General features: G+C 47.7%; 1 protein-coding gene across 1 annotated transcript in view; it reads left to right on the forward strand.

Moving 5' to 3' along the window:
• The first annotated feature begins 23,815 nt into the window (after positions 1–23,815).
• The window catches only part of LOC142574778 (uncharacterized), a 70,099-nt gene continuing 67,470 nt past the window's right edge, over positions 23,816–26,444 (forward strand). Inside the window, exon 1 of the mRNA XM_075683792.1 lies at positions 23,816–23,904. Coding sequence (XP_075539907.1) covers positions 23,817–23,904 — 88 coding nt within the window. The 5' untranslated portion in view covers position 23,816. The remainder of the gene's footprint in view (positions 23,905–26,444) is intronic.

The raw sequence follows: 26,444 nt of genomic DNA on the forward strand, positions 1-26,444 counted from the left end.
TGTAGTAACACAGGACACCGCCAAGACGTCTGTCCGAAACCGCTCCCAGATTTTTGCTACAAATGCGGCAAGACTGGACAACCGCAACACCATGACTGCAAACCGACCTGCAAGCTCTGCGGAGAAGCGCACGAAACTGCAAGTACAGAGTGAAAGAAGAGACTGAAGCCAAGTCCTCCACCCTACAATATACGGCAACAGCGCCTTAACAGACTACAAGAAAGAGACAACGGCTGGAGCTCCAGCAGTGAAGAGTTCCCGAAGCTGGGCACCTCGGCCACCAGCTCGAGCAGTGTCAGTGCGAGCAGGTCCCCCAGACGCAGCAGCTCCAAGCCGATACTGCGAAGTGCTTCGCGCTCATGTTCCCGCTCTCGCTCCCGCTCAGTCAAGCGCGCGAGCTACGCCGACGCGGTAAGCGGCTCGCACGACTCGGATGGTACGAGCAGCTTGTATGCATCGGCCCAAGCCGCAGTCATACGGGTCCTAGAAAACAAACAGCAGAACCAGCAGAGCAAACTGCAGAATCAGCACAGCCAATTGCAAAGCCAGCAAAACCTCATAGACAAGCTACTCCGCAGTCAACAGAAACAGCAAGAGCTCACTGATAAACTGTTTCAAAAATGCAAAGAACAACAAGAACTCACAGGCAAGCTGCAGCAAAAATGCCAGGAGCTCGAAAACATAAACAGAGCGTCGGGAACGACGTTAAGCAAGGCCGACGTTGAGGCCATAGTAGATGCAAGGTGCCTGATATTTCAAGAAGCCTTTGTGAAGAACATTCACGCCCCAATGGAAAAAGTTGTCCAATCAGCAGTTGAAAAAACAGCCGCTACCTTCGAAAACAAGATCGGCACGTTAAACGCCAAAATAGATGGGATCGCACCACAGCTTAGCAATTTTATCGCGCATGTAAAGAACAACTACATCACCAAGGCATAGCTCGACAATTCGCGCCCCACGACTCGGAAAAAGGCACGGGCGAACAGCCACAGCGACTCTTGCTCGGTCTCGCCCACTCGCGATCACCGACGCGAATTCGAATCCATCGACGATGGCAATCCCTAACCACAAAGCAAAGAACCAGCATTCAACTATACGCATATGCAATGGAACTGTCGATCATACCGCCCTCGACACGCCAATCTACAAGAATTCGTCAAGCTGAATCAACCCGACGTCGTAGCACTACAGGAAACCAACACGCAGAACGACCGACTGCGAGGATACGCCACATATGCACAAACCCGACGAACTGCCATACAGGTGAAGAAAACTCTAACAGCCCAAAAACATGACACGGAGAACACCCAGACCGAACACACCTTAATCGAGGTTTTACCGGAACGAAAGACGCAGAAAAGCCTATTCGTGGCCAGCGTGTACAGCCCGCCTCGCGACCAGCTACCGGACTTCGATCACTTTGTACGAGAAATCAGGAAATCCACGAATGGACACCAACTCGCCATAGTGGGAGACTTCAACGCCTCGCACGCGGCATGGGGCTATCATACCACCGCAAAGAAGGGTGCTAGAGTGCACGATGCCGCACAGCAACACAGATTCACCCTCTGGAATGATCCCCTCCAGACCACGAGAATTCGAAACAGCGTCTCCAGGGACACAAACCCCGATCTTACCTTTACTGCGGACGTCCCCTGCGCAGAGTGGAGTCGACTCTAGGAAACCTTAGGTAGCGATCACCATATTCTCCAATTAGATGTAGCACACACCTGCAAAGAGACCAAGACCGGAATTGCACGGCTAACCTATTGGAAATTCTTCAGGGACAAGCTAGATCCCGGAGCAAGCATAACTGACATTGACGAGTGGCTCGAAAATGTATTAGACACAGCAGAACGTCACACCAAGATCATACAACTCGATGCCGATACACCCGCGGTCGACGCGTACCTCTTACATCTCTGGGATGCAAGAAGTGGCCTCCTGAAGAGATAGAAGCGACAAAAGCTTAACAGAAAGCTAAAAGCACGTATCGCTCTCTTTACCAAGCAGGCTCAAGACTATGCGGACCACATCGTCAGGCAGAACTGGCACGCTTTCTGTGACAAGCTACAGGTGACTCTGAGCACGAAGAGGACCTGGCACCTCCTACGCGCACTCCTGGCCACTGAACCCACCAAAACGAAACAGAAGCAACATCTTCACAGTCTTATCCACAACCACGCCGGATCAGAAGAACACCGCCTGCGAGAACTACAAAAGAAACTATGCGGAGACGCACCCTCTAGCGCGTCAACTCGCAGCAAAGAATACGGGAAAACCGAACCCAGAACTCGACCGACCCTTCACGCAGGCCAAAATCCACGTAGCCCTATCCTAGCTCACTATAAATACTAGCCCTGGTAAAAACAGGATCGTTAACAAACACCTACGCAACCTACCGCAGCAGGCCACCGATGCTCTCCTCCGTTACAACAATGAGTGCTGGGAGAAAGGAGAACTGCCTGCTGTGTGGAAGCACTCGGACATCACCATGATCCCCAAGGCCAACTAACCTCTCAGCTTGGAGAACCTACGCCCGACCTCCCTCACTTCATGCGCGGGAAAGCTTTTCGAACATATGGTGCACGACCGCATTATCCAGTACCTTGAAAACAACGTCCACCTACCAGACACCATGTTCGGTTTCAGGCAGCACCTCTCAACGCAGGATGTACTCTTACAACTAAAGGAAGGCCTTCTAGATCACCTAAACAATCGAAGCAATACTCCATAGTGGCAATAGACGTCAAGGGAGCCTTTGATAACGTTAGCCACGACGCGATCCTCAACAATCTCGAAGGCATCGGCTGCGGCACTAGGACCTAGGCATACGTCAGAAACTTTCTGATGGACCGCACGGCAACAGTCAGAATCTGCAACATCCGCGGTGAAAACTTCCTACTTCCAAACAGAGGCACCCCGCAAGGGTCGGTCATTTCACCGCTACTCTTCAACGTAGCTATGATCAAGCTACCCCCACTCCTCGAGACCATACCAGATCTGCGTCACGCGATGTATGCTGATGACATCACGCTCCGGACCAGAGCTACAAACGTTGGAAGGCAAGAAAGTAGCTTACAAGAAGCCGTCGACACCATCGAAAGCTATCTCCGAAACTGCGGCCTCCGCTGCGCCCCAGAGAAGTCTGAACACCTCGTCCTGATAGCAAGAACGAGAGGCCGACCACCCAACTACGAAGAGCCCGACCCCAGCATCACACTCAACGGGACAACAATCCCGAAAGTCGACACCATGCGAATACTTGGACTCCACATCCACAAAGACGGATCGGCAGCTGCCAGCCTACCGAGATTAGAACGCACCCTTTCGCAACTAACGCACCTCGTCAAAAGGATCTCTAGCCAAAGAAGCGGGCTCAAGGAGCAAGACACTCTAAGAATAATACATGCGCTCCTCACCAGCCGCATCGCATACGGCACGCCGTACATGGCTTTAAAGAACGCTGAAATAGAAAAGCTGAACATCATGATAAGGAAGGCAATCAAAGTCGCCCTGGGACTCCCCGCCATGGCTTCTACATCATGTCTCCTTAAGGTGGGCGTCCAAAACACGTGGCAAGAGCTCGCCGAAGCGCACAAGAACAGCCAGCTGGAACGACTCAAGCTCACGCCCACAGAGAGACCAGTACTCCAACACCTAATCTACAGCGAGACGTATGTCGCAGACACGGACAAGAAAGAGCGAATACCACCGGACGTTCGAAAGTGCATTTGCATAGCACATGTCCCGCGCAACATGCATCCCATATATCACAAGAGTAGAAGACAGGCTAGAGCCAACGCCATCAAACGAAGTTTCAAGCATGACCCGAATGCCCGCTACACCGACGCGGCCAAGTATCCGCATCGAAACGCGTACGCTCTGAGCGTCGTAGACTCCCAAGGCTCCGAGCTAGCATCGGCAACCATCAAGGCACGCAACCAGGAAACGGCTGAAGAAGCGGCAATCGCTCTCGCCACCACCACATGCACAGACGCAGCGGTTATATTCACCGACTCTCAAGCCGCCTGCAGAAAATTCTTGAGGGGCCGCATCTCGGCCGATGCACTCAAGATGCTAAAAAGACGAAGCACACCGCTCCCGTACACATGCGTAACGTGGGTACCCGGACACGCGGGACTAGAGGGGAACGAAGCGGCCCACGACGCTGCCCGCGAGCACGTCAGCCGGGCTCCCCTCTCCCCACGCGCGATCGGACCCGTGACAGAAGAGGCGGAGGCCGTACCCACCAGCTATTCGGCCATATTGCAACATTACAGGCTCGAGCGTCGAGTGTACCCTCCACCGCACCCTAAACTCGACAGAGAAGAAAGCCTAATCCTTAGTCGCCTTCAAAGTAATACATACACGCACGGAACGATAATGCATCACCTCTACCCGACGCTCCACGGCTACCTCTGCCCACTTTGCAGCGTATCCGACACCCTGGCACAGTTGCTCCGGGAATGCCCGTGGCAGGAAGGCAGCGAAATACAACCAAAAACGCGCGCAAAACGAGCAATAGAAGCAAAACGACCTATTCGAAATGGTGGAGGCCAAGCTAACCCTCGGGGACCTGGAAGACCAACGACAACTCGTCGCCAGGGCCAAGAGGGCAGTCGAAGCCAGAGGGTTCCGGGACAAAGGAGCCTTCCCACCTTAGGGTGATACCCGCCCTCGCTGGGGACACTGTTTCGTTTAATAAACATTTCTTTCTCTCTCTCTCCTTTAAATGATTTAAATGAAATTATCTTGGAAGGTTGATTTATTTATTTCTTGGCAAGTTCAATAGATTAGGGCTGATTTACAGTCTTGTTCGAACTATTTCCGAGTAATTACGACATGTGTTCTTTACCTAATTCACCAGCTTTGATTTGATCACCGCCACACCCTGCACACCCCTTCTACAGTAATAGAATTGCGCAATAGTAAAGGCTGTTGATTTGCACGAATACCTATCATGTCGGTGACTAGGTGGGCCACTTGGGATAAGTGCGGGCTCCGTGCTGGGCTGAAGAACGATTTTATTGGCCGAAAATCCGTCAGATTGCCGAACAATACATTGCCAGCTGCATGGCATGTTAGCGTCATAAACGCCCGAACGTAGCTCCCACGGGTCAACTTCAGCCTCTGCTGCCGCCAAGTGTTCCTTTTGAACAGGCTGGCATTTACATTCTGGGCACTTTTCCTCGGTCCTCCGCGGGTGACCGCTGGATAGTCGCATGCGTCGCCTACCATGCCCGTTACTGCGAGACGGCTGCCATACCTTCCGCCAAAGCTATAGTGGTCTCCGCTGTCTGACTCCGTAATCCTCCGGCATGAGCCACCTCGAGCGATAATCACCGCCCGTGGCCGTCACTTCACCACAGATGTTCTGAAAGTACTGCGCTGGCGTTCTTCTGACATTCGACGCGCAACCATCCCCAAACTAATGGCCTTACAGAGCGTTCCAATCGAAAACTTACCAACATGATTGCAATGAATGTCGTGTCGGACCATCAGATTCCGCATGAGATTCTACAATTTATGACGTACGCTTTCAACACTGTGAGACACGAGACGACTTGCTACAGCCCACACTTTCTTACTTTCTTTTGTATGCACGCCCGCCTCGTTGTACTCTAGACCCCGTCCTCCCTTTGTCGACTACTGACAGTCATTCTATAGCTGAAACACTCACCTGCCGAACAGTTTCGTACGCTAGCTTATCTGCGTACTCTAGATGCGCAGACTGCATCAAAGGCAAGATACAACAGCCGCCACTGCCTCGTTACCTATGCCGTTGGCGACTTGGTCTGGTTGTGGAGCCCAGTACGAAAATGCGGCCTGTGCAGAAAGCTTTTGGTACACTATTATTGCCCTTTCCTGGAACTCGACCGCCTCAGCAAGGTGAACCATTGCATAGTGCGCCTCACCACCAACGGCCGGCGTTCTGCCCGGACTCAAACAACGCATGTCGCCAGACTCAAGCGATGCACCCAGCGCGAGGCCACCTGACTCGCCCAGCGGGCTTTGTCTAAGCGGGGAGCAGTGTAATCGCGCGTTAGTACGTGTGAAGCAGCAGGGAAGGAGAGACAGAAGAAAAGGAAGAGGGATACATTGTTTTTCGGACTGGCCGCCTTGTCCTATCCAACGCCTTCGCGCCGAGCCTTCTGAATAAATGTCTCATAATTTGTAACAATATCATGAGAGCTTAAATGGCTGCAGCTGCTTAGGACTGGGCAACTATTTCGAAGGTCAGAGTTCACAGCTTTCTAAATTAGATTAACATATTGGAAGGCATACAAGAAATTTCTTTAGTTATTCACGCACTTGGGTGACGCTGCGAATGATGGATAAAATATGCGCAAATATATGACGCACAATAATCTCCAGATGAGTAATTAAATTAGTGCACGTATTAAATTTTCAGCAGTTCCCAGTCCTGAATCTACAGCATCACATTCCGGCGGCCGTAAGTACTTTTCTTAGAGACAGCGCGATTGTGTTATGTGCACGTTACGGAACTGTGGTTAAGAATTACACCCAATGAAATTGCGTGTAATCATAGGTGTTAATTGAAGCGAAGTTATTGAGGCACAGTAAATTATGATAAAGTTGTCACTCGCACACACGACTTTCGGCGGAAGAAAAGAATAGGAAGTAACACATCCGAATGCCGAGTGATTTAATAAATTTGTCATGAGTGCGCCGACTTTCGCCTTCATCCTCTTAAGTGTATTGCTAAAGTGACTATACCCTATTTGTTTGAAAGGGCTTGCCTCAGTTAAAATCAGTCTCTCTAAAATCATGTTACGGGAGAAAGGCATGGTGGCTATCTCCACAATTTTTGATAGATGGTCAACAGAAATCAGGATGTTGCGATTGCCAGCCACTCTCATTGTTGTCATTGGTGGTGTCATGGTTGATGGCAACTATGTCAAATATAGCAGCAGTAGTTAGAATGGGTCTTAAAAGCCCAAGCTGGCATCTTTGAAGCGGTTTGCGTTACGGGCATATTTCGCAGCTGGTGACGTAAGAGCAACACTCTTACCTATTTTGGGCCACCAGAAACAATCCTGTACTTTTTTGAGCGACGCTTGTTAACGATATCATCCGCCTTCAGGTTTTTTATGAATGGTGTGAAGAATTTTATGCCGCAACAAAGCATGGATGACTAGAAGTTGTTCTTCATCTTGCCATTTATTCTTCCCCTGACGATGATATAATGTTGCGTCTCGCACGACAAATTTGCCGGTGTTGTGCGCATCCGCAAGTGAAGCTACGACAGCCGACACATCAGTGTCTTGGCGTTGGTCTTGGTTGACGTCTTTCTGTAAAAACAATATGCGGGCTTCCTTCATTCCAGATGAGTCATTCCCACTAGGATTTCGCGACAATGCATCAGCCACTTGGTTCAAAGTACCGGTGCGATGTGGGGCGCGGCAATCATACCCTTGGAGTCGTATCATCCAGCTTGTGTACCTATGCTTCAGGTGCTGGTTGCAGAACATCCATTAACTTGCTGCATTATCTGATACCACCGTGAACTGTTGAACCAGGACATAGAGTCTATATGTGTCGTCAGCGCTCCACACGATGGCTCATTCTAGCTCAATGGAGTGCTAGTATTATTCAGCATGAAAGTTCTCGGCTGGCACTGTCAACAACATACTTAGCACCATCTGGGTAGCCCTGCACGAGTACTGCTCTGAATTCAACCTGGCTGGTGTCTGTGGGCACATCTGTGGTGCAGTCTTCATTGAAGTGCCTCACTACTGGGTAGTCGGTCAGCTGACGGCTGAGCGATTCGAACGCATATTTCTGCGGTTGCCCCCATAAAACTGCGCTTCATCTTCGAGGAGGTGTCGAGCAGCCGCTGACGTGGGGAGGTTAACAACAAGATTTCAAGGGTAAGACACGTTGCCCAAAAACGATTGCAGCTGTTTAACACATGTCGGAGTGGTGAAGTGTGCAACGGCTGATGTCCTTCCAGGGAGAAGCTGGACACCTTTCTGAGGGATAGAGTAACAAAGATGCAAGATGGCTGTAAGTGCAAATTGAAATTTGTCATGCTATAGTAGCAATCTGGCGTTGTAGAGCCCTCCAAAAATTTCGGCCAATTTCCGAAGATGTTCTTCTGTTGTGCCCTCAACTAGAACTACATCATCTAGGAACGCGACACAGCCGTGATCGTTAATCGTGCCTACCAAGGTGTTCATAGCACGCTGGAACGTGAACGGAACTGTTCGTAAGCCGAATGCCATACGGTTGGACTTGTAAAGCTCTTATTGTGTACGGAACGCGGCTTTATTATTTTTTTGGTGAGATTGCTTTTCCAGAACCCAGCTCGCAAGCCTAATGATGAAAATAATCCTGCATTCCTTACTCTATCAATGACATCATCGATGAGTGGCAGCGGGTAGGATTCCATTATAGTATGCTCGCTGGCTTATCTATATTCAACACAGAACCGCACATTTCCATTTCTGTTGTGAACAAGGGCAGCAGGTTTGACCCCAACGACTACACTATGATCTAATAAAGCCGGCAGCTAGCATCTTACACACTTGTTCAGTAATGACACTGCGTTCGCGTTCGGCCTATTGTCGCAGTAGTGCACGCATAGGTGGATAGCTGTCGGTCAGAATGTGGTGCTAAAACAAGTCTCTACTGGGAAGTTGTGCATTTTTTGTCGGCAAACAGGGCGCTATATTTCTCGAGAACGCCAGGAAGGGCCTTCCCGCGGGAAGGCCCACCTCTCTGTGGGTCAGTCTGTTGCGCGCACAAGGTCATGTAGCGGAGCCTAACTTTACCGCCCTCAAAGCTCAACGGAACGTCGTTGGTAAGGTTGTAGTGCACGCCAAGAATGATGTCCCCAGGCAAGTCGTCGAAGACTGCGATTATGCCTAGACAATTTGTACCATCCGCTGTGTGTACCGGCATGTCAAGGGTGCCTCCTGGCTTTACCCTTCTTCGTAGGCCTCACAAGGGCGCCTGCGTCCAGGGATGGATGATGATGATGAAAAAGGTTTATTTGCTCTATTTTGCAGTGATTTTTGCGGCTTCAGATGGAGTCTTCCATCTTCTCTCCAGGGTCGGTACCCCTAGTCCAGGGCTCCGCTGAGGGTAGCTGCCCTGCGTGCACGCCTTACTAGTCCTTGTTCGACTTTCAGGATGTCGCTGGATAGCATCCTCTCCCACTGTTCCGCACTCGGGTTTTTTATTATGGCTTGCCCTTCTGTTTTCTGGCGAGCCCATGTGGTATGGTATAGGGCTGGTTTGTCTCCACACCATGGGCACTAGCTCTCGGACTGCGTGGGGTAGATCTTGCTTAGCATGCTTAGGCACGGAAATGTTCCCGTTTTTAGCTGTCGCCATGCTACGGCATCTTCTCTATTTAGTTGTTTGTGAGGGGGTGGGTATTTTCGTCTGATGCCTCTGTAGTAGTTCAGTATCTCTTAATAGCTTTGGGCTACCAGCTCGGGTTCCTCAGCGGGGTCGGGATTGTTGGATGCTCGGTTTGTTGCGTGCCCTCGAGCTATCCTATCGGCGTCCTGATTTCCCGTAATGTCGATATGTCCCGGCACCCAAACTATCGTGTGTTTGGCCTGGTTGTTGACGGTTTTGCCACTTGAGCGGAGGATGCGGAGCGCGCTGTGGCTGATTCTGCCGTTTAGGTAGTTGCGGCATGCTGCTTGTGAGTCTGTGAGTATGGTTAAGGATCTGTTGGATCGGTAGCCCTCCGCTGCCGATAGAGCCACGGCTGCCTCTTCGGCCTCAACTACCGTGCAGTTCCGAATTGATGCGCTGGTGATTTCTTTTAGGTCCGAGTTGATCACCGTTGCGACTTTGCTTTTGTGGTTTCTGTCCTGAGTGTAGGTAGAGGCGTCTACGTACACTGTGTCGTGTCTAGTTGCCAGTGTTCTTTGTACATACTCTGCTCTTGCTTGTCTTCGTGCCATGTGTAGGTTCGGGTCCATATTGCTGGGTATCGGTGCTACTTTGATGGTGTTTCTGTATTCGTCCGGTATCGTCTCCGTGCTTTGTGTCTCCTTTATGGTAGCTTCACCGGTGTATCTGCTAAGGAGTCTTCTGCCCGTTGCCGATAGCTTTAGTCTTTGCATTGGGGAGTGGGAGGGGCGTGCAGCCGAAGCGGCACTGAAGGCTCAGCGCCGGTGTCTGGAAGCGCTGTCAGCTCGATACCGTAGGTGCGAATTGACACCAACGACAGCATGATCCTCTGTATCGCATTTGCTGTCTTGTAGCTTGCAATCCATTGCAACCCAACCCATTGCTAAAGCACTCGCTAGCGTCACCAAAGGAGCAGTGGCCATACTGCAGCAGTGGAGCTCACGAGGTAGCACATGGCTGCGTTATGGCAGCCCAACTCCGTGTAGCTATGTCGCGTACCACTAAAGCTTTGAGGGCAAAAGCGTCAGGGGCTGTCTCTAACGCATACGCGGACAAGACACCAACATGCGTGAGGTCGTGAATGACATCTACGACATACTGGTTGACAGCTCAGGAAGCCTAAGTAAGGTACAGGTGCCAAGTAGCTGCAGCCTGCCGTAAATGGATTCGTATATGTCTTCATCTGGAGCTCGTCGGCGTGACAGCATGTTCATAAAGCGAGTTCATAAAACAATATCTTCACGGCAAAATTAACCACCCTAAATGACACTTAGCAGGAGGAAAGTGCCTCGTAGAATCGCTGCTATTCGCTAACGTTTTTTCGTGCCTTTGTTGACATGGCCGCGGTCCGGGTTCTCTTCTGAGGCGTCATCTCGATTCCAGCATTTTGTTTAGCCTCCTTAGTTCAGCCAGCATGGTAATTACGGGAAGCAAATGGATTTGCCTAAACGTATTCCTTCTGGCTTTAAATGCCTCTTCGACTTTAAACATTCGTAATTATCAAGAAAGCACTGTGTAAGAAATAATTAAATTAACATCATTAAAATGACCCGCCGGCAGGATTCTAAAACAGTATCTTCGGCACAGAAGCACCACATTGAAACCACGACGCCACGGACGCATGCACCGCCTAGTGGCACAGAACACCCTTATAGATTTCTTGCCGATAAGCCAGCGTCATGCGTCATTTAACGACTTACAATTTGGAAACCTGAACAGGTTGAGCCGCTATTAATAGCGATTGCGCGTGTTCGCAGAGTTTTCTGCAGTCCCGGGAGGGAAAATCCCCAGCGAATTAAACTATTACACTCCGCGGTGTGCTTTGTCTTTTTTTTACAGTACCACTGGCAGGCCGCATTCACAGAGCTGAATCACTGCGATGTTTTTCATCTTTCGCCTTGTCCAATGTTAAACGAGCTTCTGCTCCCGCTTTATAACAACGCGTTCTTAAACCACGGAGACGGCGTCGTAAATGTACGGGATCAACCACTCGGAACTTGTACTCAGCGCTGTAAATGTGACCCTTCTGGCATGAAAAGCCCTGTCGTTAGATAGGCGCTCACTACATCCTTCCATTTAACAGTTACAATATTATAACCATAACCGACTCCCATAGAGTTTAAAGTCAAAGTCAACAAAAGGGCACAGCGGCGCGCGCTCGTCTTAAGCATCATAACCATGGCTTACCTAATGAAATGTTTGCTTTTAGTCACAAGGATTAATTTTGTACAATCCCCTATTCATTATAAAACAGGAGTATGAGAGATGGCCTTCAGGGAAGGCTTCCAATCACGCTTATCAGTACAACGGCGTAGCCACAAAGCCACCACGGCACATAAAGAGCATTGTAGCAGTGAAACACAGGAAGCTCACGGTCACAAGGAAACAAACCTTAGTTCAATCCTTTGCTTGAGTTGGAAACTCAGGCGTAGTAGGAAAGAATATATTAAAAGCTCTTTAAGTATAAATTATAATCTGTCTATTCCCTTGCTGCACAGCATGTTTGCTTAAGAAGGTAACAGAGCGAGCTTGATCATAGAGTGCTTATTATACGGTAACTGCTAGCAGCTATCGTGTCGATGGCCGATAACGTGCCACTGGAAGAGTGGCCGTGGGACAGCAGCGATGATGTTGCTAAAGCCTTTCTGCTTCCATACGCAGTTGCTCATAATCTGCCTTGATCTGCCTGGTGGACAGCCCCTGCAGCTGAATACTGCACGTTTCAACGGATTCCTAGCAGCTAGACATGGTGCTACCACTTTGAACTTCACGCTACTGAACCACGTAGGAGTGTCACCACTTCGCTACAACAAGTGAAACGTATCGGCACCATCAGCAACAAGCCTGCAGTGTATAAATTATCGACCAACGCAGCCACTCGCCAGTGGTCATAGCACAGCAGCCATAATGTTGCCAAAGCCTTTCTGCTTCCTTACGCAGTTGCTCGTGATCGCCTGCCTTGATTTGTCTGGAGGACAGCCCTTGCAGCCGAATACTGCACGTTTCAACGGATTCGCAGCAGCCAGATATGATACCAGCAATTTGAACCTGCGCGCTGCTGAACAACGTAAGAGCGTCACTACTTCGTTACAAGAAGCAAGACGGATCGGCACCGTCATCAACAAGCCTGCAGTGTAAAAATAAACGGCCAACGCATCCACTCCCCAGTGGGCATGGCACAGCAGTGATGACGTTGCTAAAGCCTTTCTGCTTCCTCACGCAGGTTAGTTATCCATATTCACTCTATTCTAAGTATACTAGCAGGCGCTGTTTACTACTCGTCCCATGCCCACACACTTTGGAATGCACACTTGCCAACTGTATTCACGTTGTAAAATTACTTTTATTGTCAGGGGATGTAGAACTTATCAGGAAGCTTTAGCTCGGGCGCTCCTATCTAAATACATGTAAAAGAAGAATTCATTCTTTCGTCAACCACCGCACCAAATTTGACGAGGTTTGTTGCATTTAAAAGGAAGATTTAAAATCTAGTGTGGGTTCGTTTCGGATTTTTGAGTTAGATCCTGAAGTTTTTAATAAAAATTGCCAAACATGGAAAATTCTAGGAAAGCGAAGCTATCAAGTTTACAACACTGTAGATCAGCAAAGAAAAATGATAATAGAGTTCTGTGAATTGAATCTAAGAGTAAATCTAAAGCGGACAAAATTAATATGTCGCACATGAATATGAAAAAAATTTAGTAATATTGAAATACAGCTTTTGCAGAACCCTTGTAAACAGAGTAATAATTTACTAAGATATAAAATAACACATCGAACCGCGATATCTGTTCTTCACGCAGAGATATGAATTTGTAAATTACGTGCTTCTATCTTTTCCGAACTTTCGAATTTTGAAGATCTTTTTAGAAAAATTCAGGACATAAATCGAAATCCCCTTCCAACAGTCACTAGAATCTAATTTTACCTCACAAATGCAGCACATTTCATTAGAATTCGTCCAGGAGTTGAGAAAAACGTTCTTGCCTTCTACGTGTATTTGAATAGGCCGCGTCGGATTTCGGCCCGAGCTAAAGCTTCCACTTAACCCTTGCTTTAATAATAATGAAGGCGCCACTAATGAGTATACGAGTGCAATAAATTACCTTACAAGGACCATGGAATTGCGCCTTGCGGAGGTCGTGGTAACCTTGAGCGAGGTATAGGCCAGCCAGAGAGAGCTTGAGGCCGGTCAAGAAGGGCTAGAAACCGGGCAAAAGCAGCTCGAGGAAACGGTGTCAGTTGCATTAGATCGACTGTCAGCTCTCGAAGCAAATACGAGTGGTTCTACAGCATTTCCGGATAGGACTAACGTCCAAAACCTTGTGCCCAAGGCTGCTCTTGAAGAAAGTTTTCAGCTTCGGACACGCATTGGCGAATATGAAGATCAGTCTCGAAAAGATAATATTTTACGGTGTTAGTGATGCAGCAGATGAAATATGGGCGAAGTCTGAGCAGAAGGCACGTACGTGTCTTCTGAGCTTTTTCCTGGAATGTCCTATGAAGGCATCGCAAGCGCACATCGCCTTGGAACTTCCCTTTTAAACAAATGCCGACCTATCGCTGTGAAGTTCGCGTTGTTCGAAGTTAAAGGTAGCATTAAGGCTCCTAAATCAAAACTGAACACTAGCGTGTCTATACAGGAGGACTTTTGCAGAGCAACTAGACTCTCGCGAAGAAAGGTCATGCGCTATGGTATTGTAAGTGGCCACAAATATAACTTGCGGTACAACAGGCTGTACGTTAACAATGAATTTTATGTACATTCTATCGAGACTGATGCCGTGTGCGAAGTAGAGGCACCAAATGCACGCGCCTCTGGATATGTCTCTTCAACTTCGACTATATGAACTGCATTTTCCGGTTCGGCATTGCAACATGTGACCGCTCAGGTATTACGTAGTCCAGATTACTCGATTCTTTTTACTAATATCAGGAGCATTTGAAGTAAACGAACTTCACTGTCATCTTTAGCCTAAACGTGCCCTGCCGATGTGATTATCCTGACCGAGACGTGGTCATCCGGATAATTTCACTCTCGGGAACTTTTCACCTGTGAAAAAAAAACATAATATTTACAGTTGTGATCAATGCGAGCGTGTAGGTTGCGGCATTCTGATTGCCCTATCAGATGAAATCGCTTGCTATAACTCGCCTGTGAACAATTCACATGAATTTGTTTGCACTTGTATTCGCTTGAATCAGAAGGACGTCGTATTTTGCGCATATTACCTACCAGTTAGCTCGCATGGTTCATTCTGCGACGACCTGCATGACGTCATAAATATGGTCCTTTCTATGTTTCCGATGGCTCCCCTTTACGTCTTTGGTGATTTCAACGTTTCCGCAATTCCATGAAACAGTCCCTTCTATCATGTCTTACCAGCTTCATCTGAATGTTCTGCATTCATTAACTTGTGTTTCACGTTCAACCTTGTAAAAATTATAAAACAACCGACCCGTGTTGCCCAGAGAACTGCCAGTACACTCAATCTTGTTGTGCTAACCACTTCACCCGTAATCATATCTTAAGTTAGCTTTTTTCAGGGCCTCAGTGGCCACAATGTAATTCATCTAACTATGCCGTCACACTCCCTTTGCTCTTCTAGGCTATATAAGTTACTAAGAACCTAGAACAAGGCCGGTTTTGAAAGCATTAATGCAGAGTTAAAGTGCTTCACTGGCACCTTCTTTCCGCAGTTCTGGACGCATTCCATCCATGATAATTGGCGTGTATTTAAAACTAAAGTGAAGAAACTTACAAACGAATTAATTCTCCTTCTTCGCGTGAATTCTTCTAGACAAGGACCGTGGTTTAACGTATCGGTAAAGCGCTAGCTAAACAAAAAAAAAACGGATCTCTCAGCAACTAGATCATGGTCGAATTGCTGATGAGTGGCACCAGTATCTCACTATTGCGTCACAGTGCATGCAAGCCTTACAGCGTGCTAAGAATATATTTTATTATGACACTCGGCCTCATTTGCTTGCTTCCAGCCAACAGAAATTTTGGAACGCCATTATTACCAGCAGTTATTGAGGCTGGCCAAATGTACGCACAATCTGCCACGTGTCAGTGTCATGTCATTTGCCTTGATGGATAAAGAACTTAGATATCTCCTTCGGAGTTAATATTTTTTGCATGTAATTATGCTTGCGCTTTTTTACGGCTTTTGACTGTGCATGGGCTACTCTCCTCTCCTTGGAAAACCTTTATCTAAACTTCACTTGTAAGTGAGTGTCTGTCCTGTCCACTCCGTGTCTTCCTGATCTTATTTCCGCTCGACATTACATGATGCATCAACTGCCCCAACCGTCTACGCTTCTGAAACGATATTCGACTTCGTTCCAGAAATTGGGTCTCAGTTACAGCTCACAGATTTGCATTGTTATAAATAATAAATTTTTCTCATCGTTTTCCAATGCTGTGCTACCTACCTTACCCGATGAGGTAGTTCACGAATGGAACACATGGAACCAATTACTATTAGTGGTGAAGGGGTTGCAAAGCTTATTCATAAAGGAAAGCTTGCATAAGCTGCTGGCATCGACGGCATCAACTATATGTTTCTGATTTGTACATGTTTATATTCATCCCTGGTGTTTTCTCAAATTTTCACACAGTCCCTGCGTAGCGCATCCCTGCCTGACGATTGCAGGATTGTCAAGGTGGTTCGTGTCGACAAGTCTGGCGACGTTAGTAATCACAATAACTACAGACCTTTCTTCTTAACATCAATTCCGTCTTGAACATATTATTTATTAACACCTTGTTCATTATTTGGAATCTCATTCCTTTTTTACAGATTCACAGCATGATTCTCGCAATCCTCATTCTCGCGAAACTCAATTAATTGCATTCACTAAAGACTTAATTTCCGTTTCGGACCATTTTTCTCTTATTGATTGTATATTTATCGACTTCGCAAAGGCTTTCAACTCCGCGTAACATCAACTGTTACTTTATGAGCTGAGCAAGCTAATTATTGATAGTGCTGCGCTAAAGTGGATAGAGTGTTTCTTAGGTAATCGGCACCAATTTGTAAACGCTAATGATCATGACTCTGCTATTTCCCCCGTAACATCTGGCCCTGTTCAAAGATCAATATAGGACCGCTTCTTTTTCTTAACTATATTAATGATCTTCCCTGTTCAATTACTTCCAAACTAATACTTTTCGCTGATGATTGTTTTTCATACAGAGAAGTTACTAACCGAAGTGATTTGTGGCCTTTTCAATGTGATCTGAACAATACTGTAACTTATTGTAATACTCGGCTTACGAATCTAAACGTTAACAAATGCGAATAAATGGAAATTGTACGCATAACTAAACATATCCATACGAGCTCATACCCCCTTAATGACACCGCACTGACCCGAGTTAGCAAGCATAAGTACCTCGGTGTTCAAATAACAGATGATCTGTCGTGGAAGGCGCACATTGAATATATTACTAACGAAGCCAACTGCAGGCTTAGTTTCATTCGTCGCAACATTTCTCTTGCCCCTATCTCTTTAAAAAAATTGGAGGACGCTTAAGCTTCACCTTCAAGAGCGGTACGCGACAGCGTTCCCGTGGACCCGCCAAGGGGTGTAAGACAATGGGCTACGGCGCAGCAACTACGCGCCCCGCATCGGACGCGGTGATCGTCGAGCAACGCAGCGTTCGGCGCGACAACGAAATGTGCGCCTGAGCAAGCGACGCATGCCTGAGCCTTAGAAAGAGCTCGTTTCTAAGGCAACACCGCGTTCACTAGAGGCGCTTTTGTACCGCTTTGAAGCGTCGAACTCGTGGCTCAGTCGCATTCCACCTCCGGCTTTCAAGCGAAACGGACGCGGGATGGCTTGCTCCCATGGAGCGGTTTCGGCGGCCCAGGCGGGCCGCGGTAACAGGTTTTTCGCTTCTACTGCCGAAGATTATCAGGTTATTCTGCCCAATCTGCCATCCGGACGCATCGTCGCGAACACCGTTTTCATGCACGGCGACCCAAGAGCTCGGCCCTACCGTGTCGAAGACTACCGGGACACTTTGGCCAATCTAAGTGCGCTCCCCGACGTTTTGGCGTTGGGGGCGTATCAGATGAACCACGTGTGGGCTGTAACAATGACGAGTGCCGACGCCGCTCAGAAATTGCTCACCGCTGTCAACGTGCAGGTAAAAGATCGCCTATGTTTGCTCATCGATCCGAACAACCGAGAGGTTCGCTTAAAGCTACACTGGTTGCTGCACGGCGTGACCGACGAAGACATTCGTGTGGCCCTGACACCCTACGGGAAAGTGTTGGAGGTGACGCGGGAGAAGTGGCGTGTGCAAGGCGTCACTGAAAAGGGCTCGACGACTCGCTCAGTTGGACTGCAATTGCATGGTGACGTCAAAGTCGACGACATTCCACACCAGCTCAAGATAGCCGGAGAGCTGACTCTCGTCGTTGTTCCAGGCCGCGCTCCGCTCTGTCTGCGCTGCAAGAGCACCGGGCACATACGTCGGGACTGCAAAGTACCTCGCTGCAGTCGTTGTCGCCGCTTCGGCCATGAGGACGCGGATTGCCCAAAGACGTACGCCAGCGTGACCGGACCAGTCCAGGCAAACGATGCATTGGACCACCTTATGGATGAGGCAGACTCCGAGGAAACAGCAGGAGTGTGCCGAAACCCGACTACTCAAGAGGGTACCCCGAACACTCCACAGGACGCCCTCCTTGAAGCTCCAGGGAAGCCCGAAGCCGGGCTTCTGCATGAAGCTGTGGAGGACCTGAGTAGGAAAGCTGCTCCAAGTAGTACCGGCCACACTTTTTCCGGCGGAGCTGTAGAGACTACTCCCGAGGCAGTGCCGATGACAGGCATCGATAGCGACAGTGCCAGTGCGACCGCAAAGCGGCCCCACGAAGCAGGCGAAAAGGAGAAGGGGCCCAGCGCCCTTCCAACGGACGAGCCGCCTGCGAAAACGACTCCCGTGCGGCGTCTTTCCCATCGGCTTCGGCCGAACACTTCGACGGAGCGCAAGGCTGCGGAAACGCCGCCTTTGCCTCCCTGAGGACTGCACCGTGACAAGACACCCAGGAAAAAAAGCGCAGTAGTGAGGTGAGCGTCATGTCCCCGGGTTCTCACCACCTCGCAATGATGTCTATGGATAGGTGATTTCGCGTGGCCACTTTAAACGTACGTGTGCTTGCCTCAAGGAGGAAGCAAAGTCAACTCTATCGACTAGTTAGCGAACATGTCCTGGACATTCTAGCAGTACAGGAGACGAAAGTTGAGGGCGACGACGAAACCGGGGGCATGGTGCGTCAATTCTTAGCTCGATACTGTGTTATAGTGAGCCATGCTGTGGGAACTTCTTCCGGGTGCGCTTTGTTCATCCGACATAGTCTTGGAGCAAAAGTAGAAGCTGTGACGTCATGCCCGTCAGGTCGGCTTATTGTCTTAGATTTTTTATTATCGTCATTGGAATGACGTGTTATTTGTTTATACGCGCCGACTGTCGCTGACGAAAGACGCAGATTTTTCGATCAGCTAAAACAGTATACCCAGTGTAATAGGCTCCTCATTATTGCCGGTGATTTTAACTGTGTTCTTTCAGCCCGTGATAAAACTAGCGCCCGACCGTACAAGGATGCAAGCACCATTGCCCTAAGCGATATGATAAGGGACGATGGTTTGGAAGACGTTGCTGAGTGTCTCGGTGGTGGGAGGACTACGCAGTACACCCGCTTTCAGGCAGCCAGCCACGCCCGTCTTGACAGAGTGTATGTGAGCCTTGATTTGATACCCCTTTGTAAGGAGTACCACGTGAGCGCACTTTCATTCAGTGATCACTGTTTGGTCAGCTTTTTAGTAGCAAGCACGAAAGAAAAGAAAAATGGCTTCGAGTGGCTACTATGGAAATTTAATTCGAAATTACTAAGCGACGAAATGTTTACAGCGGATGTAACGAAGCAAGTTGAAGAAATGAATGCTGTTGATAACACGACATCTGGTGAAAAATGGGAGAACTTCAAGCAGGCGGTTAAAATCAAGGCTTTAGAGCGTGCCAGCGCTATATGCAGAGAAAAGGGAGCAGAGGAAAAACAGATGCGCAGAAATTTAGAAAAATTGATCAGTGAGGAATGTAGGATGCCCGGCATGTTCATGGACGATATTCGCGCACTGAAACATAAAATAGAACAGTTCGATATCGAAAGATACCGCGGTGCTTTGGTGCGGGCAAGGGCTGAAAGGCTGATAATGGGAGATGTACCGTAGAAAAGAGCGTTAGGCTCAGAAAAGTGGCATGCGCGCCGCAATCAGACAGCGAAAATCGAATATTGCGGAAAAGTTAGCGACGCAGCAGAAGATATCGAGCGTGCTTTTTTCGAGCACTACAGTGGTTTATTCACTTACTGCGCAGTCGACATTGATCGTTTTAAAAAGGACTTTTTGTCGTTGATGCCAAGGCTAGATGAAAGTACGAAAGAAACATTGGAGGAACCAATTTCGGAAGAGGAAGTGAAAAGTGCTGTTGAAAGTATGCATCCGGGGAAGTCCCCTGGCCCTGATGGTCTAACCTCAGCCTTTTATAAATATTTCGAAGGTGCGATCTCACCAGCCTTAGCGCATGTATATAACGAAGCATTCCAGCTCAAAGTACTACCCCCGTCCTTCTCATCTTCCCACACTATTCTTATACCCAAGTCAGAAGATCCCGTTGCATTGCGAAGAGTAACTTCTTACCGCCCAATTTGTCTCACTAACGGAGACTATAAGATAATGATGAAAATCTTAGCAAAGAGGTTGCAAACTGTCATTGCGAAGCTTGCGGGGCCGCATCAAACGTGTGGCATTAAAGGCCGAACTATCTTCTCAAATATACACGTAGCACGCAGTATCCTCGAATGTTGCGATGCCATGGGTGCACGAGTGGCAATGCTCCAAATTGATCTCGAGAAAGCGTTTGACCGGGTGCCTCATTACATTCTTTTGTGCATTCTAGATTATGTGAATTTGGGTAGAATAATTAGAGAGGGGGTTGCCATGGCGTACCGGGACTGCTCGACGCGGCTCATTGTCAACAAGGCGTTGGGAGCGCGAATCCAAGTTAAGCGGTCGGTGCGTCAGGGCTGCCCTCTCTCGCCGCTGTTGTTTTGCTTGTATATAGAGTCGTTTTGTTTGAGTGTCATGGAGAATGACTGTGTCCGCGGGTTTAAACTGCACGAGGTTGAAGTCCGCCTGTTGGCTTATGCAGACGATATTGCTGTGTTTTGCACTGATTTGGACAGTATAACACAGGCTGTCAAATGTGTTAAAAGTTTTTGTGCTGTGAGCGGCAGCGCGGTAAACTGGGGTAAGTGCCTGGGATTCTGGAACGGGGATTGGCGGGCGGTCCCAGACACTTTTGCCAACATGAGTTTCATTACGACTCCGGTGAAATACTTGGGTGTTCCCCTTCAGTGCTACAAAGACAGTGAGTCGTACTGGAGGAGTGAAGTGGATAAGCTGCGGGACACAGTAAGCAAATGGAATGGCTGGAATTGGTCTATGTTTTCCAGAGCCATAATTTGCAACATATTTTTAGTGAGCAAACTTTGGTACACCCTCCAAGTCTTGCATTGCTCAAAGGTAAACATCCAGAAAATTCACGGGGTGTTCGCAGTGTTTGTGTGGGCATCGTCTTGGGAGAGATCAAGTCGCACCAATTTGTTTCTTCGAGTTCGAAATGGAGGACTTGGGTTGTCACATTTGTTTTTGAGACAGGTAGTCAACCGTTTTTTTTTCTTCAGGGACGCAAAAAAAACCGTTTTGATACACTGTCTGCCAACTTCGCCTGGGCAAACACTTGCCCGAAATGGTTGTCTCAGCGGGCAGTTTGCCAGGGGGTGTTTATGGTTTTCTACGTGAAGTTGTGGCTTCATGCAGGTTTTTGTCAGCGTGTTTTTCACTTCAATATTTGAGTGACGTTAACCGGAAAAAACTGTACAGGGACCTGTGTGATGTTGTTCTTCCCGTGCCTTTATATCGGTCTCTCTACAGAGCTAGCCATGGGCACAATGTTCTGACGCGCGTTAAGGCGATGCTAGTACCGTCAGGCGCTAAGACGTTCTTTTTTGAATTGCACTCCGGAACGCTGACTGTCAAACCGTGGCTGGCTGAAAGAGGTTTCTTTGTTCCTTGGGGCACTCATTGTACAATTTGCAGGCAGGAGGAGACAATTGAACATGTTTTTCTGCATTGTTGGGATGCCGTTTTCCTCTGGGATGTGCTTCAGCGCACAATCAAAAAGGATTTCCCCCTAGATACGTATGGGATTCGCTACTTGCCAATAGAAAGTGATGATGGTACCCCATTCGATGTGATCATGCTTATGGCCCTGCATAGCATTTGGAAATGTAGAATTGCGGTAAGGCATGCCGATCTCGATGCAAGAGGGGCTCGCCAGTATTTCAAAGAAAGCATACGGAACTTTGTAGAGGAACAAAAGTTGCTGGAGTGCATCCCAGAGTGCTTGCCACGAGTGGAATTATGATTGGCGATAAGGGAATTTTAGCACAAGCGCAGCCGCGCAAGTTCTGCGGTCGTTTTCAATATATTGTGAGTGTGCCTTTTGATTATTTGTGAATGTGTAATTTTTATCCGGGCCAACGACCGGCAATAAAGAAAAAAAAACTCGTGGCTCAGTGGTAACGTCTCCGCCTCACACTCCGGAGACCCTGGTTCGATTCCCACCCAGCCCATCGTGCAAGTCGTTTTTTATTCATGAAGTGCCTGCTGAGATTTATCGCTCACGGCCAACGCCGCCAACGCCGTCACCCCCGCCGACGACACCGGCTTTTCTGCGATACGAGCTCCTTCACGCTTTCGCGTTAATATAAAATGCTGCTGTACAAGACACTAGCACGTTCAAAGATTTAGTACACTGCATCACTATGGGATCCCTACACTAACCCTCTCATTGCAACGCTCGAATCAGTTCGGAATCCCTCTGCTAGATATATAATGTGTAATTATTCCCGGCATGTTAGTGTCTCAGGAATAGAAAAACACTTATTCTTCCAGATCTTTCCATACGACGTTGCATATCTCGCCTGTGCACATTTCATAATATGTTACACAAACGACACCCTAAAGTTATCGCTATTTCCTCCTCCGGTGCACATATCGTCTCGCAGAGATCACAACCTAGAGGTACATGTTGTAAGGTGCCGGAAACACCAGTACTTGAAATCCTTCGTCTCAACAACTGCATCGGACTGGAATCACCTGACCTCCCCTGTCGTCACCTTCAATGGTCCTGCAAAATTTAAGAATGCTGTTCATAGTAATCTGCTGTAACCTTTCCTGTTCTTTACTGTTTTTATTGCATTTTTCTCTTTCCTGTCGGTAACGACTGACCGGTCCTAAGAGTAATAAAATCAAATGAAATTAAAAGTACTGCACCGCTGGACGAGGCTGTCATTCCGGCTGAGAAAAGTAACCTCGCAGGCCATCAGAAGTCCTCTGAATGGCATATGCTTTAAGTTTAGCTAACTCTCGTTGGTACAACCAGGCAACGTGGGACTCAACAGACCACTGTGCAGAACACATCACAAGCCGAAGCTGACTGTCGAAGCCGGGCGGACAGTTCAGACGATTCTCATGAACACGACGGGAATAGACTTCGCCGCGGAGGCCCTCTAAAGCGTGCTGCCGAAAATGGAGCTGCTAGGAAGCCGCTCTTCCAGCTTAGGCTGTGACTGTACTGCTTGTGCTGCGCGGGCTTGTGGCTCTACTCGAGGAAAGGCTCCCTCGCCTCGTGGGTTAACGTTCTTAGGGAAACAAGGGAAAGCTATTCTTCGTATGGGACCCTGCAAATGGACTGACACGGAGGCGCAGAACAAACATAGGTACTGCCGTTCCTTCCATCGTCTAACTGTTTATTTGCTTTCCGAAAAAAAGTACTCCTATTAAACAGTTCATTTCTTCGCATTCATTCATATGTATTTGCACAGTCAATATGACAGTGGATGCGGGAGGGAAAGAGAGAGGAGACATAAGTCTAGATCCGTCGCCTGCGCAGTGAAAGATGTCGGGTACCTGCACTCGCCACCCAAGTTTCTTACCTCCATGTACTGTAGAAGCGCTTTACTCGGTAGTGTCAATTGCTGTGGAGCCTCTTTACTACGCCTTCTTTATAGCATCGGTACTGTTTTAAGTAGTGAAAGACCACAATGAAATTAATCATTTGCGCTTCTGGTAGCGTGCATTTTATAGCCTCACTTACTGTTTAAGTAGCTTATTTTATTGTTTTGTTAATCAGGAGCGTGAGCACTGAGATTTACTTGGTAACATTACGACTGATTTGGCATTCAAGAAACTGTTTCACGTATATGGGTTGGAAAGCAATTATGGTCGGTTTCTCTATAATGAAACTACATACGCCATACTTTTACTTCATTTCCAGCAAAATGCATCATCCGTGGATACTTGCCATGCACATTCTACGCGATTACATTTTGCTTGTGCTCATAACGTCGCCAGGTTCCTTAGGAAACGGTGAGTTTTTTCAGGATGTTCATGTGAGCACTATAATAGTGCTTCCCCATTTTTCTAGTGCTACAGAAATACTCCTCATGTGCATCTCTTTCAATTGTTCAATTATGTTAAAACCAGGCGTTTTACGGGCCTAAACCGAGATATGATTGTGAGACACACCGTAATGGGGGACTCTGGATTATTATCGATCTCTTGGTGTTTTTCAACGTGCAGCCAATGCAGGGTATACATAGGCTGTTATGCCTATGTATCCCGGCATAAAATCCGGCCGCCATTGCCGGGATTTAATCTGGCACCTTCGGGCTTAGCAGCGCAACGCAAAGCTACTACGCCGCAGCGGCGTGTAGTAAAATACTACCTTACATTCTTGGCCTATGAAAAGGTGAGGTAAACGGTATGTAGGCATATGAAATATTTTGCATGGTGCATTTTATTATAAAATATGTGAACTTACACTGATAGTGCAGAGCAGGTCAAGCAAGCTAATGGCTGCCTCGATTACACATTTAGAAACTTCCAGAGCTTTCTCTTCAAAGGGAAACAAACATCTACGTTAGCAAAGTCGCAATGAAAGTGCCGTTTTAAGGATAAAAGTATGTAACTTTCTTTTACTAGGGTCACTAACTGAAATTACATTAAAAGCCTTTCACGGTTCCCTAAATTGAAGAAGCTATGAAAGAATGAAGTGTATTCTAGAAACTACCTTCGACGTTCCAAAAAAAAAGTGTGTTTTCGAAAGCTAAGGAACGAATGCCGCACATATATAAAGGTTTGAGGGCACCCATAAGAACTGTTCGCTCCGCGGCTGCAATAAAGAAAAAGAGGGATGTTCGTTAAGTACCTTTTTTATTTATGAGTCAGTAAATCACCGACTGGACTGTTTAAAATTTTGTTAACGTGAAAAAATTAAATAGAACTGCCGAAAACGTGACGTCTTCTGGCAACTACGTGACGTCGGTGTCTAAAAGCCATAGTTTCTTTGAAAACTTACTAGAAGGTACTCCGGCGCTAGAGACTCCAGGAGCTGCAAGTAATTAGGTTGAGCACGCATTCGAATGATGCGCAGTGCACAGATTTGCATAAAATTTGCAATTCAGGCTTCAAATGCCTTTACTGCGTTTGCAAATACAACACTTTCAATAAAGCTTTGAATGAACAATGCATTCATCTGCAATGATTAAATGTAAGTGTTATGGTATACAGAGCGTAACTGCCTCCTTGAAAATAGGAAAATATAACTGTTTGAAAGTTTTCATGAATTAAGAGTGATAAATATTGGGACAAGAATGCAAGTAGTCGCAAGTAGTCGAATGCAAGTAGTCGAATGCAAGTATATGCAAATGCACGTAGTAACCATCATTCCCAAGGTTACTGAAGGTCTGCTGCGAAAAGGCTCCTTTTAACATTAATGAACAACCCTAAATGGAAACTTTCTTTGGTGGAGGCGATGGCGTGCACGCTCGGGTGAGCATCACCGGAGTAAGAAGTCAAGTAAAGCCAGTGTACAGATCCATGAGTGGAGCATGGATTTATAAAAGCGATTGCGACGTTGTTTATCGTGAGGAAGGGCCGCTAACTCATTCACCGGATGCCACAGTAGGAAAGCTTTTGGATTTGTCATAGGGTGGCCCAACAGCAATATAGGCTTCCTTACTTGGGCAAGGAACATTTAGGACGCAGTTTGGGAGGCAGGAACAAATTCAGAAACCTACTAATCCTTCTACCACTTTCTCAACTTACGCGAAATGCCTTTCATCCCTAATTAAAGCCATGTATCGATCACTCAATCAAACGTTTCCTAAAGCTCCTTTCACCCGTGCTCACAGTTTTCGTAATGAAATGAACGAGGGCATCTGTCATGACTCTGAAAAGTCCGTAGCCAGCAGAATAAAGAAAGTTTGTCAAACGTTTTTTTTACACACTGAAGTATTACTATACAAAGATGAGGAGGCTTTCTTCCATTCCTATTTATCTGTAAAATACTCAGACACGAGCATTCAATGTGACTTGGACTGGTAACGCTTACACGCAAGGAACGGAACAGCAGTGCAAAACACTTTTTAACGGGATTGCGTTATGGGCCCCGCATCGCGAGAAATCCGGCTTCGACGTCCCGCCTCCAGCATCGACCATCGTGTGGGCATTTATAACCACGCATACACAGCCACGCAGGCCCTCAAATTAAGGCAACGAAGTTACTGAACTAATTGAATTTCTCAAGTTAAAATGTGTCAAAAAAGCGCAAAGTACACTTACCCACAACGTACAGACGTGATAGCATCAGACTGTAATTTGAATACACGAGAAAAGATAATCCTGCTACGAAAAAGTCGGAACGCAAGCCCCTTTTACAATGTTTCTGCCAGTCATAGGCCGGCCATGGCCTCCGCTATTAGGCGGCTCGCCCGGTTCCTTTGCAACACCTCCAGATGGCGCTTGCCTCCACCGCATCAAGGTCCAAGTAAGAGGCCGCAATTCTACCAGAGAGCTCCCCTTCCTACATAGCTTTCGGCGCCAGCGTTTCCCGGGGAAAATTACGG

Source organism: Dermacentor variabilis, chromosome 3 (assembly GCF_050947875.1).
Source record: "Dermacentor variabilis isolate Ectoservices chromosome 3, ASM5094787v1, whole genome shotgun sequence".
NCBI classification, from domain to species: domain Eukaryota; kingdom Metazoa; phylum Arthropoda; class Arachnida; order Ixodida; family Ixodidae; genus Dermacentor; species Dermacentor variabilis.